At 35.6% G+C, this 18,317-nt stretch overlaps 2 protein-coding genes across 4 annotated transcripts; one reads left to right on the top strand and one right to left on the bottom strand.

The window, feature by feature from the left end:
* Positions 1-536: 536 nt before the first annotated feature.
* papss2b (3'-phosphoadenosine 5'-phosphosulfate synthase 2b) lies at positions 537-8,423 on the top strand. Its single transcript, XM_051914001.1, has 12 exons — positions 537-908; positions 2,592-2,706; positions 2,959-3,194; positions 3,301-3,439; positions 3,934-4,052; positions 4,193-4,306; positions 4,601-4,712; positions 5,458-5,663; positions 5,770-5,905; positions 6,054-6,322; positions 6,456-6,685; positions 7,464-8,423. Exons 1-12 carry the CDS (start codon positions 882-884, stop codon positions 7,603-7,605), a joined length of 1,845 nt encoding a protein of 614 aa, XP_051769961.1. The 5' UTR covers positions 537-881; the 3' UTR covers positions 7,606-8,423.
* On the bottom strand, positions 8,233-14,910 carry atad1b (ATPase family AAA domain containing 1b). 3 transcript variants are annotated; one of them, XM_051914021.1, is made up of 11 exons: positions 14,672-14,863; positions 14,217-14,268; positions 13,479-13,666; positions 12,845-12,943; positions 12,607-12,727; positions 12,320-12,520; positions 11,959-12,065; positions 11,756-11,845; positions 11,581-11,631; positions 11,378-11,502; positions 8,233-9,553 (listed from the first exon to the last, which is right to left on the bottom strand). In XM_051914021.1, exons 3-11 carry the CDS (start codon positions 13,650-13,652, stop codon positions 9,433-9,435), a joined length of 1,089 nt encoding a protein of 362 aa, XP_051769981.1. In that variant the 5' UTR covers positions 13,653-13,666; positions 14,217-14,268; positions 14,672-14,863; the 3' UTR covers positions 8,233-9,432. The 3 variants fall into 3 exon arrangements, with proteins under 3 accessions (XP_051769981.1, XP_051769982.1, XP_051769979.1); XM_051914022.1 differs by lacking the exon at positions 14,217-14,268 and having other exon boundaries at positions 14,810-14,910; XM_051914019.1 differs by lacking the exon at positions 14,217-14,268 and having other exon boundaries at positions 14,672-14,868.
* Between the last annotated feature and the right edge of the window lie 3,407 nt (positions 14,911-18,317).

Raw genomic sequence — 18,317 nt, 5'->3', positions numbered from 1 at the left:
ATAGTTTGTATCTGAATCAGAATGATCCAATTCAATCTTGCATTTGAAGAAAAAAGCACAAAAGGTTGATTATCTGATCCTGGGATTCCAGTTTGATCCAGGTTAAACTTTTTGAACAACTGGGCTCTAGGATTTAAAACAAACGGCTAAAACTGAAATAGATAGATAGATGTTTAACATGATTATCATTACACAAACTTGTGGAGCTCATGCTGCTCTATAGTGCTGTACACACCAAATACTGAGACATTCTGAAAAATGTTGATATTTCAACTTTCCACTCAAATTATTATACTGATAATATAATTTGTAATTAATAACTTAGTATTAAATTACAAATATGTATTTGCATTAGTGAACTCTTAGTGAATTATTGAACTTTGTAATACTGTATTTTCAAAGTTTTTTTTTTCTCTCTCTTTTTTTTCCCTGCATTTTTTCTTTTTCATTTCTTTTTTCTATTTCATCATGCTGAGGGTCCATGAAGAGGGTCGGCTGGGCTGATATGTAAAAGAAATGTCTTTTTAGTGGTTCCAGTGAGATCGAAGTTGTTAACCCCAGATCAGAGCAGCAATAATCATTTAATAATGTTTTTTTCTTCTTCATGTTTGTGTCTTAATGTATCTGTGTTGTATTATTCCGTGTGCTGTGAGAGAGATGTTGTAGAGTAATAGTAACTGAGAATCAGTGGTGTCAGTGTGTAGTGGTGATGGTGACGTGAGCAGCGCACGCTGATCTGAGGGTGGGAGGATTTCAGGAAGAGCGCTGAGTGCTACGTGTCCAGTTTATCCTGACTTCCACTAACTTGTCTTTATTTTACTCCGTGTTAGTCGGGTCACATCTTTAGAAAGCTTCGACCAGCGTGTTCGCGTTGTGACATCATGTCTGGTTTGAAAAAACAGAGAACGGTAGGCTACGTTTGCTGAAGTTCAGCCTTTTCTTTTGTTTCTTTCTCGCTAAACTTTTAAAAGTTGCATCGATACGAAATATGAAATTTCAACAGACTTTACAACATATACGTATTTTGTGTTAATAGTAATGGTTTAAGAGCATGTATTTCTCATTAAAAAACTTTATTTTGAAAGGCTTTACATTTACACAAAGAGTTGTTCGAGTTAACTGATCCGTGTGTAACTTGGGGAACTACTGGATAAATATGGAGTGACAGCCACTTAAAATAACACAAGTGTTTACTTTCAGCTGAACGGATATTGAAAATGTAAATATGTGATGATGTGGCAGGATGTTGTGATTCAGGTTTATCTTTTGCATCACCTTGTCTAGATTTGGCATATGACTTAAATTCTTTTGTATGGCTGATGTTGTGTTTAGGAGTTTTCTTTAGTATAAATTAAACTCCTGTATTTTTATACTAGAATAACTGTCTCTATTTTGCATGCCAGAACTGTAATTTGCATGCCACAATGCTGCATAAAGTGTTTGTGATGACTGTGTATCTGATATATAACCACACAAATCCCATGTAAGATGAAAAAAAAAGAAAAGAAAATTCTGTCATTTACTCACCCTTATGTTGTTCTAAACCTGTATGAGTTTCTGAAGTTCATGGAAAAAAGAAACTCAGTCGGCAGTTGACGGTAGCTACTGACTTCCAAAGTAAGAAGAAAAAAAAAAATACTATGGAAGTCATTGGCTACATCAACTGTCTGGTTACCAACAATTTTTCAAAATAACTTCTTTTGTGTTCAGCAAAAGAAAGAAACTCATACAGGTTTGGAACAACTTGAGGGTAAGTAAATGATGACAGAATTTTCATTTTTGGGTGAGGTATCCCTTTAATGTTATTTGTAACTCGGTTCCTTATGAAACCAGATTTTGCATATCCTCAGTGAAAGGGACACTGTGTACCAATGGGAATTAACAAACCCCAGGGTTACTTGCATCAAGCTGGGATTTCCTGTGTATCCAGGAGGCTGGGTGGAGAGCGAGAGAGCGAGATGGCTCTGATCCAACTGGCCACCTCTCCATGGTCCTGCGTGAATGGCCTTTTTTGTTTCTTCATTTCTCTTTCTGAGGGCGCTCCCTCCTCAATCCTGATGATGGAATCCGATACACAGAAATATAATCCACAAGAACACAATTGTGCAAATTAAACTTTTCCAAAGAAAAAGATGTGTATTTGTGTTTTTTTTTGTAACATGCCATTCTTACTTATCAGTCAAATGACTCTGGGAAGCTATATTTTTCATGAAGTTAAAATTAAAGGGACAGTTCATTCAAAAATGAACATTTTTTTTTTATTTTTTTTTTTTTTACTAATCCTCATGTTGTTCCATACCTGTATAACTGGTATGTCTTTCTTCTGTGGAACAAGAATAGTTTGAAGAATGTTGTTAACCAAACAGTTTAGGTGAACATTGACTTCCATTGTTTGAACAAAAAACATTGATACATTTTTCAGGATATCATTTTGGGTGTACTATCCCTATGAACACTTTTGTAAATCTTACCCATTGTCCCTATAGAGTGGTATCGGTAAAGATGGAAATAATGCTTTAGGCTCAGATTTGCAAATTGTTCTCAAGCTTACATTTCACATCATGTATATCCACTTTTCGTTTTGTATATAGGACATTCAGAGAGCAACCAATGTTGTGTACCAGGCTCACCATGTGAGTAGAAGCAAGCGTGGCCAGGTGGTTGGGACCAGAGCTGGATTTCGTGGATGTACTGTTTGGCTGACAGGTGGGAAATTCTCCTGTGAAACTTTCAGGAGAAAATTAAATAGATCAAATTAAAAGGATAGTTCAAAAAATTCATCACTTACTCACCCTCATGTTCAGACCTGTACGACTTCCTTTCTTCTGTGGAACAGAGATGTTAGGCTGAATGATATTCTTAGTCACTATTCACATAAAATATTGTATCTTTTTCCATACAATAAAAGTGTATTTATGTGAATTTAGAATAGCTTAGTTCTATATTTTTTCCTTACAGGGCTGTCTGGTGCTGGAAAAACTACAATTGGATTTGCTCTGGAGGAATATCTAGTTTCCCATGCCATTCCTTGCTACTCGCTCGACGGTGATAATATTCGTCATGGCTTAAATAAGAACTTAGGCTTCACAGCCACAGACAGAGAAGAGAACATCCGACGTATTGCTGAGGTGGCCAAACTGTTTGCGGATGCCGGACTGGTTTGCATCACTAGTTTCATTTCTCCATTTACAAAGGTGTGGTGATATTTAGTGACATCAGAGGATTCTAAATTATGACATTATTTTTAAGAAAAAGGAAACATGATGGATTGAGAGGATGATTTTGTGTGTGTCGCAACAGGATCGAAACGATGCCAGGAAGATTCATGAGAACGCAGGCCTGCCGTTCTTTGAGGTGTTTGTAAATGCCCCACTGGAGGTGTGTGAGAGCAGAGATGTCAAAGGACTTTACAAAAAGGCCCGTGCTGGAGAGATCAAAGGTATTTTGAAGATTTTACAGGAAAATAAATATTAACCTTGGATAGAAGAGAATATTTTAACATTGAAAACATTACACTGTAACATTTTTTTTGGACTTAAAAGTATATTTTACACAAAAAATGAAAATTCTGTCATCAATTACTCACCCTCAAGTTTTTCCAAACCTGTATGAATTTCTTTCTTCTGCTGAATACAAAAGAAGATATTTTGAAGAATGTAGGTAACCAAACAGTTGGGCCCTATTGACTTTCCCCCCCATACTATGGAAGTCAGTGGGGCCCATCAACTGTTTGGTTACCCATATTCTTCAAAATATATTCTTTTGTGTTCAGCAGAAGAAAGAAATTCATACAGGTTTGGAACAACTTGAGGGTGGGTAAATGATGACAGAATTTTCTTTTTTGGGTGAACTATCCCTTTAATAATTCGGAGCAATCATTTGCCAGTAATGAGAGTATCTATAAAACATTTAAACTAAATTTTTTTCTTGTAGGATTTACGGGAATAGACTCTGACTACGAGAAACCTGAAGCCCCCGAGCTCGTGTTGAAGACTGGAGAGCTCACTGTCAATGACTGCATTCACCAGCTAGTGGATCTCTTGAAGGAACAGGTGGGTCAGTCTTTCATTTCTGGTCATCAAATAGATAATGTGTTTTGTCAGATGTCCCTTTCTTTGTGCCATCTGACAGACTGTCAGTATTCCATTGAGCGACGTTGAAATGTCACTGACCAGATGATTCACTATCATAGGATATTGTGCCCACTGGTGTGACAGAGGAAGTGAATGAGCTCTTTGTTCCTGAAAACAAGCTGGACATGGTGCTGAGTGATGCCAAAATACTCCCTACTGTAACCATCACGGAGGTAATGCAACCCTTCGTGAACACACACATGCTATACTGCTGTGGGATTCAACTGCCCTGCATGTTACGCCACAGGCATTTCCTCATAGTTCAGTTAACTGAAAGCTTTTTACTGTAACCTAGTGTTTGGAAATGGAAATCTACTGCATAATTTACATTCTGCAACAGCAACTGAAAGAATTACTGTAGAAAAAAGTTAAATGTCGTAAGTCATGGTTGTTATTTTGTGGCAAACTGTCGTTCTTTTCATGAAATAAAATGAAAGTTCTGTTTGTGTTTCTCTTTGGCCTTGTAGCTGGATTTGCAGTGGGTGCAGGTTCTGGCTGAGGGGTGGGCGACTCCACTGAGGGGATTCATGAGAGAGAGAGAATTTCTGCAAGTCTTGCACTTTGGAACTTTGCTTGATGGTAAAGACGTTTTCAAACTGATAGAGACATCACCCTCAATAATAATAATTTTTATAGTGTCTCTGCTGTATTTTACAATTGGCAGAAAGCCAATAAAAAACACACTACCATTCAAAAGTTTGGAGTCAGTATGAATTATTGAAAGAAAGAAAGAAAGAAAGAAATACTTCCAAGGACTCATTAAATTTATCAAAAGTACAGTAAAAACATTTATAATATTACAAAAGATTTCTTTTTCAAATAAATGCTTTGTTCATCAAAGAATCCTGAGAAAAATATCTCACGGTTTGCATAAAAATTTAAGCAGCACAACTTTTAAACATTGATAATAATAAGAAATGTTTCTTGAGCACCAAATCAGCATATTAAAATGATTTCTGAAGGATCATTTGACACTGGAAATTGGAGTAATGACTGCTGAAATTTCAGCTTTACATTTTAATATATATATATATATATATATTGACCATGAGAGACAACTTTCAAAAAAAAAAAACGACGACAAAAAAATCTTTCCAAACTCACATTTTTGAACGTTAGTGTATTTAAAATTGAATATTAATTTAATAATAATATAGCTATAATCAGTAATATTTAATACCTTTACTTTACATTTACCTAGTTACATGTATTCAGTTAGCAGATTTAGTTAATAATATCCAACATAACATGAAATAATAATAATATTATTATTCTTATAAAAATCATAATAAAAATAGTAATATTAGTAATCTTTTGTGTTTAGGTGGAATCATCAACATGTCTGTTCCTATTGTGCTGCCCGTATCCAAGGAGGACAAGGAGAGGTTGGATGGTTGTACTGCTTTTGCCCTGGAGTTCAAAGGTCAAAAAGTGGCAATCATGCGCAACCCTGAGTTTTATGAGCATCGTAAAGAAGAGAGATGTGCAAGGCAGTGGGGGACAACATGCCCACAACATCCACACATTAAGGTGAGAAGGCACATCTCTGTGTCATTGCTTTTATAACGATTCTATGTTATAGCCTACTTCTTAATACAATCAGACAATGTAATGACACCTTTTATGCTTTGTACAGATGGTAATGGAGAGTGGTGATTGGCTGGCTGGTGGAGACCTGGAGGTGTTTGAGAGACTTAGGTGGAATGATGGTCTTGACCAGTACCGTCTCACTCCGCGGGAACTAAGACAGAAATTTAAAGAAATGAGAGCAGGTAAAAGCGAAACATGGAGTACTACAACATAATACAAAGAAAAATATTTCGAATTATTAATTTTTTTTAAGAAAAAAAAAAAAATCCTTCCCATAAGGATTTTTTTTGGTGCAACAATACTAACTGCAATTGTGTCTTTTCCCGGCAGATGCCATTTTTGCATTCCAGTTGCGTAATCCTGTGCACAACGGCCATGCGCTCCTGATGCAGGACACTAAGCGTCGCCTGCTAGAGCGAGGCTACAAGAAGCCTGTGCTGCTTCTGCACCCTCTGGGTGGCTGGACAAAAGAGGATGACGTACCGCTGGACTGGCGCATGAAACAGCATGCTGCTGTGCTAGAGGAAGGAGTGCTGGATCCAGAAAACACCATTGTGGCCATTTTCCCCTCACCCATGATGTATGCTGGGCCTACAGAGGTCAGACTCTTGCTGAACATTTTACTCTGAAACAAATAAGAGGCAGCTTAATAAGACCTTTTTTATTACAAATAATTGAATTTGTGAGTCAAACCAATTCTGAACAGGGCAAAAATTCTAAACGTCCTTATAGGTACAGTGGCATTGTCGGGCCAGGATGATCGCGGGGGCCAACTTTTATATTGTAGGACGAGATCCGGCAGGTATGCCCCACCCGGAGACAAAGAAGGACCTGTATGAGCCCACACATGGTGGAAAAGTGCTGACCATGGCACCAGGCCTCACCTCTCTAGAGATTATTCCCTTCAGAGTTGCTGCATACAACAGAGTTAAGAAGGCCATGGACTTCTATGACAAGGAAAGGTGCGTAAATATTCAATTTCAGCCCTCTAAACTGCACTGAAATGTTTGTTATTATATATTAAGGCTGTGAATTGTTTAAATTTGCAATAATAAATATATTTACACATTGAACCCCCAAATTAATGTAGAATCAAGATGAAGTATATTTTACATAATGTTTAATGCACATCTTTTTAACTTTAAATATATTGAATTTGAAAGCCATCATTTTTAATTAAAATGTTTTTATTTTATCAACAATTACAGAACATGATCAATATTATAACAACTTTAAATTAAACCTAGAACAATCATTGGTTACTTTATTTTAAGGTGTACTTGTTACAGTGTAATTATACATTTAAGTACTGAGTAATATTAATTAACAACATGTACTTACCATAGGGTAAGGGTTAGGATTAGGTTTTGGTTTAGGGCTAGTTACATGTAAATATGCATAATATACTATTATTACTATAGCAAGTACATTTAACAAAGACACTAAAATGAAGTGTTACTCAATTGTCACATAAGCCCATTATAATGAATGTCGCATTTAGCTTTGTGTTTATTTAGAGTGAAATAACACTTAATAATATTAATAATAATATTCCTCTGTCATGTCTCTGACTGCTCTCCATTTCATTCATTTTGAACTTTATTTGTGCATTATTGTTAATCAGAATAAGTATTAAAATCACTACACTATCGATATTTATAGACATTTGTAAATACTTGTATATACAGTATATTTGTATTTACTGTATTTACTCAAGTCAACTGCATTTCTGCTTTTCAGACATGGTGAATTTGAGTTCATCTCGGGAACCAAAATGAGGAGCCTTGCCCGCAGCGGAGAGAACCCCCCCGATGGTTTCATGGCACCCAAAGCGTGGAAAGTCCTAGCTGAATACTATAGTTCTCTGCAGAAGGACCAGTGAATACAAGACACTGGACGGTATGCAGATATACAGTAAAGGTATAAGAAAGATGCATTATTTACTACAATCCTACATTGTAGTAAGATTTTTTTTTTTTTTTTTTTATTAGACTCATATGTACCACATCTTTAGATAAATGCTATCTATATTCATTCCCTGCAAATTACTTTAAAATATATTGTTTCCACCCAGTATAAAAGCATAGATGGATCAAATCTCACAGCTACTGCTGTTTCAGATGTGTTATATAGTTATAGTCTGATCAAAGTATGTCTTACAGTAATAGGACCAATATCTTGCCTACCTCAACTGGAGTTTTATTCGGATAAGTGCTTGTCTTGGAAGTATTTCCACCAGTGGAGAATGCCTTGTTCTCATTGTATACGCAGATAATTCTATAACATTCTTTATAAGAATTTAAAAACATTCAGTACTGGCAGCAGAGTATAACCACAGTATTGTCTTGCTTGCATGCTTATTTCCATGTCATTGTACGTCCATGTGCCTTAATATAAATGTGGCATTACTGTTACATTCCCAAATGAACGAGTTACTGTAAAGAGTGATGTATGAATGTGAAAGATTTGTGCTGAGTGCATAAACATGAAACTCTTGAGGAATCCAATGTGAAGGAACAAGAGCATATTTATTGTCTTGCCATTTTCTTATTGGACTAACCTAAACATATTTATTCTCTCACAGGAAATGTATGTACTTCATTCTACTTTTTGTGCAAATTTGAGATTTACACTTTGTCATTTCTTACAATATTTGATATGTGCATCGGGCAGTAATTCCAATAAACTTAATTAAGAGAATGCAATGGTTATCTAACTCTTGTACAGTGTAAACAAAACATTTTAAATATATTCTGACTTATAAATACATTTAAACCGAAGAGAGCAATGGACTACTGCAGATTAAGAAACCTAGTAACGGAAAAAAACTTTCAGCATTCTAAAGTGGTGCATCAATCCATAAACATCTCTTCAGAAGAATATTGTTTCTTTCCACTTATTCAATACTCCTTTGCCCATTCAAACCCCAGAAATAACACCTGACTGATGAGTACATACATAGCAGTGGCTTGGCACTGGCCCCAAATATTTTGTGCAAGTATATGTTTCGCAAATAAATATTTATACAACAGGCCATTACACTCCCTCTAATCTAGGCTAAATTCAACATTTAAAACATTTTATTCAATGTAAAAAGCCAAAAAATCTATACTCATCGTTCAAATCATTCACTCACTGGGGCAAAACAGTTGAAAGTTGTTAAAAGTGTTACTGATCACACTTCATTCTTATAGATCAGCTGAAATGTTACATGGTTGGTGATGTAAAAAATAATTCTTGCAGGGGAAAATAGTTGCCTTATACGTAACTGGTAATAGTAACTACACGTTTATGAAGATGTTGCCCATCTTCTTAAACATCTCACGGGGTTTTATTAAACAAACACAACCCAAACCAAACCTATAAAGACAAACACAATGGACCTCATTCTTGGAACACAAGCAGAATGAGTTTTATGTAAGTCGTTCATTCTTTCATAAACTGTCCCATTGTCTCAAATGTGACTATTTACTTGAGAATGGTTTACTCAGATTTCACTCATTTTTTTTTTTGAATAAGGCTCATTGCTTGAGTGGCAAAAACAGAGTTTGGAAATTACAGTGCAAAAAAAGATTAGAGAAAAAAAACTCTTCCACCATTTGTAAATCCTGAGTTCCCCCTTTTACAAAACATGACATGATATGCCACAAAAAAAAAGAAAAACAGACCAAATATAGTTTCTTGTTCTTTTAAAATAGCAGCATCACATTCAGTCCAGTGGTACGTGCATAAATGCCTCTTGCACTCCTGCAGTTTTAGACTTCTTCATCTTCTCAATTGCCCTCTTCAAGTCTTCCTGCCCGATGGGACGGATGAAGTCTTCCACTGGACTGTCATGGGATGGATGTCAAGATTTACAAGTTAGCAGCGTAGATCAATTTCACACTGTATCAAATTTAAAATATTTACTCTAGACATTATGTAAAGGTGACAAGCCTCAAACTTCAGATAAAGAAAAAGAAAAAAAAAAAAAAGAGCCTGTTGTGTTCTGGTGTATGACGTAGGAGTACCGTAAGCTTAGGTAAGAGTAGACGCCTCTCACGGTTCAAACAAATAGGGCTGGGCAACAAACTGAAGCTCCTCCGACATTTCTCTTTAAAAATTCTCATTTTAGACTTCTAATACGTGACTAGTGATTTGTTTTGCTCTATCCGCTGCGCTTCCATGTTTGTCAGTACATCATGCGTCAGGTCAAAGTTCACTCTTTCGCTGGAACCGACTCGCATGATTCTAGTTTATAAAGTTATAAATATGGCTATTTTTATTACAAAAAGGCATCACTTCGCTTCAGAAGGCCTTTATTAACCCCCTGGAGCCGTATGGATTACTTTAATGATGGATACGCTTTTTTAGGCTTCAAAATCTTGGTTACTATTCACTCCCATTATAAAGCTTGGAAGAGCCAGAATATTTTTTTAATATAACTCCGACTGTGTTTGGCTGAAAGAAGAAAGTCATATACACCTAGGATGGCTTGAGGGTGAGTAAATTATGGGATAATTTTTTGGGTGAACTAACCCTTTAATCCGGATACGTTCATTTCAAAACGTTCTCCGGCCACATTAACGTTTTCCAAAAGTTGCTCACCCATACTGAAACATTTGAAAACACATCACCTTACTGCACATGCGTAAAACATAAGAAAAGCTCAGGAGATGATGCTGAGCGAGCAGACATAAGCCGCGTTTCCATTACCCTTTAAACTGCGCAAATTAAAATTGCGAATTGAAAATACGCTCAAACACATCAATTTCACAAAAACTCCTATATATCACGAAAAAGTTCACACGCTCGCATGAGGTGGTTTTTCAGGCAATTTGAAAAAGGAATATTTCGCAAAACTGCAATGGAAACAGTTTTTTCGCATTTACAGGTCACCTGCTGTATGTAAAAGTCAATCATTCTTTTAAGAGGGTGCAGTATGTTTGGACTAAAGACGAGAGTTTAAATTCATAAAAGATTAAACTCATAAAAGACAAAAGTATTACAGGACTACTGGATTCTAAACAACAAAGAAATGCCACAATTTGAATTTATCAAGACCTTGAAGCAGATAGGAGGGAGAAACACCCAGAAACACCTCATACATGGCTGCTCCCAAGTATTAGGGGCTTTCCTTGCCATAAATGCTTGGATAACATGCCTATGTCTCCTTTGATTAAAAATAATGTCTAGTGCAGTGGCTGGGATATATGTAAACTTACAAACATCTGTTGCCATGATTTTTGGAATGACTTATCATGAGAGGGGGAAAAAAAAAGACGTTTTAGTCGCAAAACATCAAAACATTAATGGAAACGGCGTCATTTTGCAATAGTTTTTTATCGTTATTTAGAAAATACCGCAAAAGTTTTGCGCAAATCTGTAATGGAAACGCGGCTATAGTAGAGTTCTCACGTTATTCTTCTGGCACAATCATTTTATTAGCAAAATATCCCACCACTCACTGTTGTGTCCAGGTCATACTCAAAATTGCCATTCCATGTATGGTCTCCATGTATGGCTACCCACTTGGGCAAGCATTTTCAAAAAGCCCAGTTTTTGTTGACAAAAAACAGTTTCAGTGTGGACGGAAGGCCACAACAAAAAGATGCGTTTTCAAACAAAAACATATTGGTGTAGACAATGCCTGAAGACCTTTGATAAGTGTTTACCTTTCTTGGTGCACAAAGTCACGCACACAAAGCAGAGCAGCATCTCGGCACATCTCTCTGAGGTCACTTCCTGAGAAGCCATCAGTCTGTTTTGCAATTTCACCAAAGTCCACAGCAGATTCCACCTTCAGAAAATGAAAAAATACTCTTTCAGCATTTGCAACTTTCAATAGCAACAACAATCCAATTAACTAAATACTTACATTTTCATTTTCCAGGATCAGTTTCAATATGTCTTTCCTCTGCTTGATATTCTAAATACACACATGACAAATGATTATTTATAAGAATCACTACAGAGTTTATTGATTCAACAGTAAAACTGAACATTTCATTTAAACCATCAAAGATATTTTGAGCTAAAATCAGTGGACTTACCGGCTGATTGATGTGAAATCTTGTAGGCATCCTTCGGAGTATAGCAGAATCAAGATCTTGTGGCCGATTTGTGGCTCCCATTATTATGACCTTTGAGAACACAATCACAACACGTCAGTGGGAAAAGCAAAATGACTTGGATCTTGGGTCACTGATCAAACCAGTAAACCTCACAAGAATTGAACACAGATGCGGAATTGTACCTGGCAGTTGAAGTCAGTTTCCAGCCCGTCCCATAAGCTCATGAACTGAGCCTTCATCATGGCAGTGGCCTCATGATCTGAACTTGAGCGATTCCTCAAAAAGGAATCTAAAACATGACGATGAATAGACGTTAATTTAAAAAAAAATGACAAATATACAGAATCTTCCACCATATTATGTGATTGTAACGGAGCAAAAGGAACCAAGTTCAAAAGTAGATTTATAGTGATCCATAAATGTGCTATGAAGCTAAACTGCTGTAGCTTTAAAAGCAAAGCGTAAAATTATTTACTACTGAGATGTCTATATTAGGGGTGGGTGAAGGAAATGCAAAGCATAAAAATCAACAGAAGTATTTACCAATCTCATCAATGAAGATAACAGAGGGCTGTAGTTTGATTGCCAGAGAAAACACGGCTGCGGCTAGTTTCTGGGACTCTCCGTACCATTTGTCAGTGAGAGTGGAAGGCTGCAGGTTGATGAAGCGGAATCCAGCCTCTTTGGCGGTAGCTTTAGCGATAAGAGTTTTCCCACAGCCTGGAGGCCCATACAGCAACACACCTGAGAAGATGACAAGCAAACCACCTCAGAATAAAGTGTGGAGTTGAGTTTTGAGTTGAGTGAAATATTTCCATCCTAGTGCCTACCTTTGGGTGGCTGAAGAAGCCTAGATCCTTCAAACAGATGCCTCTTCTGGATCGGAAGTATAACAGTGTCTTTCAGCTCAGTTATGACTTCATCCAGACCTGCAATGTCATGCCATGTAATCTGTGGACACACATAAATGATTTGTGTAACTTGCATTCTCTTAAAATACAAAACTAGACTGTGATAGAGAAAATGAACTACTGGTAAATAAAGTCAGACGGTGACATCATTCCTCACCTGCATAGTCAACGGATCCACAAGATGAGCTGCTATACTCATCTCATATTCAGAAAGCTTCACATTCTGCACTCCAATCTGCCGCATAAGTTTCTCTGCCTGTCAGGGAGCAACAAAACTTCACATTATTAAACTCCAGCCTTTGGTGATGCTGAGGTTTGTCAAAAGTTGTACTTAAAACTTGCAACATAATCCATTAAGTATGTATATACCTGTGGCAAATAATGGAATGAATTACAATATAATGACTTTAGAATGTTCTGTCTACATGAAAAGGAGATCTGACTCTGTATGATAAGGAAAAGAATTAAATAAAAAGGGGCTACATTTGATTTGAGGATCCCACAACTTTTCAAATTTTATAGATATTGTATCCATAAAGCACAATTTCTATATAATGGAACATTTCAGAGCTGAGCAGGACAACAAATATTTGTATTTAACACAGAAGAAATTTTGTACTTATACAAACTGACAGAATTCATCAAACCCTCCATTAAGAAACTAGCCATAATATTTGGAGTCTTGGACCCTCACCTAACAGTTATATTACATTGCTTTTCCATGCTTGGAAATCACAAGAACTCCCTGATATTTCCAAAAAATTATATTTCCCTGAAATTGAACTGCATACCTGTTTTTGTGCCTCAACTTTCTGTTTTCTTGTTGGATCAATCGCATCAACCATCCACTTTATTGTAAAATAAGTGACAGCACCAAATATTGTGAGGCGGAAGAGTAAACCTATGACCTCATTCCTGCCCAAAGGGCGAGTGATATTGTCTGTTGGAATCTCTTTTAATACCATCTTCTCACATTTACCTGCAAAATAAACAATACAAATAGTATTATTAAAAATCTAGTGGGTTCTAAGAACTGATTTATTTTACTTTTTACTTATGAACTTCCATAAAATCATCTACAATAAATGAAGCTGTTCAGATGAGAGTATGGGCCTGTCCCAGTACTCATAAACGCAGTCTTGGCTACTTGAGAGTACAAGACAGGTAGTAAGACTGTCCCAGCCAGGCCTGAAAAATGCCAAAGCTCAGTGACCTTAAATCCACAATATCTCTAATACTTCATCACAGCAGTATTTAAGGCTAGGCGTATCCCATCATGCATTGTGTTTAGGAACTCACGTGGCCCGAAATTGTGAGATGTCAAGAAAAGACTTTTCAGTGTAAGTTAAATTAATTACATATTACATATAATTTTGTAGTAAAGCGTAGTTGCACATTGTATTGGTGCAAAACGGCTTTTTATCTATTAGAAACACTTCAATTAATAAGTCTTCTGTTACATAGGGACTTTTTAAAGTGCAAAGTATAGAAAAAATGTGTAAATAAAGCACAGTAAAAAAGCTACTTGCATTTTTCAAAAAAGTTCTACACACACGAGGGATCTTCACGCCCTCTCGAACACTTGGGACAAATACAGGAAAACATCTTTTAAGTAGACAAGTGGCCAAGTGCAAAGACAGCAAAGTGACGGTATAAGGACAGACCCTATGTGATGACAGAGGCAACAATTTCATCTCCATGTTCAAAGCATTCAATAAAGTGTTCACACCATGGCACACTATTGCGCTTAATTACCGCTCCACTATTAAAAAGACGTTATGTTTTGAAATGGCACTAAGTTCTGTCCAGAGCATTTATTAAACTAAAATAGATACACAGTACAGACGGCAAATTTCAGTCAAAGCTCAATTGTTATAATAATCAGATAATGTGTCAGCACAATTTGCTTCCATTTTCACTTAAGAGCTGATGCTACTGAAATGAGGATCTTGTGACCTTCCAGTATCTCAAACAGATCACTTACCAGAAGCGTCTTTATTATAGGGTCTTGGAAATATTGTTTAAAAAATGCAGCTTCCTTTTAATCAAATGATTCATTTGCTTCCAGAAATCAGACTTTTTTTTTCTTTTTTTACCACATATTAGACTATTATTCCTCCACCTTCTTCGTCGTCGTAGCCTTCTGCCTTCTTCTTCTTTTGTTTAATGGCGGTTGGCACACCAGATTAAGGTGTATTTCCGCCACCTACCGGGATGGAGCGATGTTCCACTTTTTTTTTTTTTTTTTTAACAGAGATACTGATGCCGAACTATATACTATGCTGCCATAATCAATCATAGGTCTAATCATTGCACAATATACTCTTTTCAATGCCTGCCGGGTTGCACCCGAATCTACCCCTGCCAAGCATCTTAAAATATTTATTCCTTTTTACATTTATCTGTTACTTTCTTTATATGTGAGGCAAAAGTTAGTTTTGAGTCCATCCATGCTCCAAGGAACCTAATTTCTGTTACCTGCTCTAATATTTGACCATAAATCTTTAGTTTAATATTTGATGATTTCTTCTTTTTTGAGAAACATATCACTTTTTTCTACTGACAGTCTAAAATTCCACTTATTTACCCATTTTTCCACTTCATTAACTACATTCCACATATACTAAATTTCTCCCCCTTTTCCACAAGGCACCACCATCCGCATTTAAAGATTTACCAAATCCTTGTCCAATCATTGAAAATATGTCATTTATCATTATACTGAATAAAACTGGGCTATACACACTTCATTGTGAGGTCCCATTAACTGTAGAGTAAATCCTAGAATAAATTCTTCTGATCCTTACTTGTATGTTCCTATTAAGCAAAAATAATCCATAATCCAATTGTACATTTTTCCTTTTATTCCCATCTTGTCTAATTTAATTAAAAGTTCCTCATTCCAAAGCATCATAAGTCTTTTCCACATCAAAGAACTCATCCTTATTCACTATTGCCTTTCTAATTTCAGATTCTACACATATTATTGAATCTATTGTATAAAGCCACTCTGATATGAGCATGTTAGATTTTTCCTTACAGAATTTAATCGGGTAATTATCATTCTCTCCATCACTTTGCAGAAATTGGTCTATAATTTGATGCTATTGAGTGATCCTTTCCGGGCTTTGCAATTGGAATTATCACTCCATGTTTCCAAGAGGTAAGGAGTTTTCCCAACTCCCATATCTTGTTAAAAAACTCTAAAATAATGTTCAGAGATACATCTGAAAGATGTTTTATCATTTCATAACATATTTCGTCTGGAGATGTATGTTTCACCCCTTGTAACACCTGCTTCAGTTCATGCATTGTAAAATCCAATATGCATCCAGATGGCACTTCTCGAACCAACTCATGATTCTCTTTCAAAATTTGCTCCCTTTATTACTATATGAACCTTAACGAAAGCTTTACTAATTCCTCTGTCTTTTCTTCATTAGTCATTATATATCTACCCTCTTTTATTAAAACTGGAATACTTTTATACATTTGTTTCCCACCCATCTTCATATTCCACAGATTTCACTTATATCTATATTTACACCAATTTCATCACAGAATTGTCTGCAATAATTTCTTTTAGTTATCTTTATTACTTTTCTTACCTCTGCCTCAGTTCTCTTATAATTTATAAAATCATCAAAAGAATGATTTGTTTTTTGAGCAAACAAAGCAATCAAGTCGCTTCATAAAATTGAGTTTAAGCCACTGGAGTCACATAGAGTACTTTAATGATGTCTTTTTCCTACCTTACTGGACCTTGGAGTGGTTGCGTTGGATATCTATGGAGAGACATCAACCTCTCAGACTTCATCAAAAAGATCTTAATTTGTGTTCGGAAGATGAATGAAGGTCTTACGGATGTGGAACGACACGAGGGTGAGTAATAAATGACAGAATTTTCATTTTTGGGTGAACTAACCCTTTAATGACATTTATCCATGTAGCCTAACTAATTTCTAAGAGTAAGTTTTAATTGGGATAGTAATGTATGTAGCCTACATTCTGTCAAAAAGATGTTGAATCCCAGGAACATCTTTTTTATTTTTTTATTTTTTATTTTAACAATTGTACTATTGTTAAGGTAGGGTGGGGGAAAATGCCTCCCTTAAGAACTGTCATTTTTTCTGTGAAACAAAAGTTAAATGTGTCCAGAATAGCTATAGTTTTAGTAACAATGACATCAATTATAAACCAAGAATGAAAAATGTCCAGAGTTTTCATGTTATTAGATTTTTAACAAAAATTGAATTTGTAGCAAGGGGGCATTTTGCCCCACAGGTGAGGTAAAATGCCTCCATGGGTAGGGTAAAATGCCCCCAGTCTGACAAAGCAAAGTTTCTTTATACATTTACAACAAAATCAGAGTACAGGCAGTTTTAGCTTAAAATGAAAAAGAATATAATCAATAATTATGATTTACAAAATTATAATATCTTATTTGAAAAATATTGTTAGCTGATGCTAACTGGCTAGCTAATTAGCGACCTGATGCTAACTTGAGGTAATTTTTAAATATAAAGTCCAAATATTTTATTCAACCACCTAGGTTACATTTGATTGAAAAACGAAGGATTTGATTTTCAGAACAGAGTAACAACAAGCTTTAAAACACTTTTTTTTCTTACTGCGGAAAATGAGATAATTTACAGTGAAATCCGTTTTCTTTCAGGTACATCACCAGTGTAAGCTTCACTGTAAATACTTCTACATCACTCTTGTCAATGTAGTCCACAGTTGCAACAAAAATGTCTTGATTTTTATCTAGTGGTTATTTTGGGAAAAACAGTAGGGGGCGTTTTACCCCACCCTACCCCTAACTTAGGGGTAGAGTGGGGTAAAACGATCTGTCCCAAGGGGGCCCTAAGTCCTTTTGGGACAGATTGTATTAGTGGTTGAAGACAAAAAAAACGTAATACCTGCTTTTGACTATCACATTGTTAAATTTGGTGCCTTTTTGGACAACAAAAATATTGAATTTTTGTGTAATATGTTTATCTACACAAATGTAATTTTATCTGCACAAAAATAAATTTGTGTGTGTTTGTGTGTTTAACAATGATAATATGTTAATGCCTGTTTGTTATTTGAAAACATTTAATAAAGTTTAAAAAAAACTGCCTACTTTCAATAACCATCGTCACATGTGACAATCCGATCTCTGCGCACCAACACTACCCTCTACTGGCAAAGAAGAGACAACAAAGAATGCAGGAAGATAGGCTATTACACAATGGCAAATGGCATACGCATAAAAAATATGGATAGGCCTACCATAAGTGAGGAATGAGATAAAGAAAAATCAAACATATCCAACATACAAATAAAACATAAATAAATTAGATACAGCACCAAACATACTATACAAATATAAACTGTAACTGCAACTGTAACATCTTTTTAAAAATAAGAAAAAAGAGGTTTACATTGTAAGATTTATTGCATTCATAGATAAAATACGGAAGCAAATTATTTATTTAAAATAATTTATCTCTTTTTATTTTTTATTAAAAAATGGGAAAAGCTTGCTAACTAAAGAATTTTTTTATGTTACTTAACATTTATTTAATAAGGTTCATTTGAAACCATTTAGAAAAGGTTGTACTGGAAAAGCATATAGGGAAATG

Source organism: Ctenopharyngodon idella, chromosome 12 (assembly GCF_019924925.1).
Source record: "Ctenopharyngodon idella isolate HZGC_01 chromosome 12, HZGC01, whole genome shotgun sequence".
Classification (NCBI taxonomy): Eukaryota; Metazoa; Chordata; class Actinopteri; order Cypriniformes; family Xenocyprididae; genus Ctenopharyngodon; species Ctenopharyngodon idella.
The sequence above is the reverse complement of the archived record's forward strand: the minus strand, read 5'-3'. Positions and strand labels throughout refer to the sequence as shown.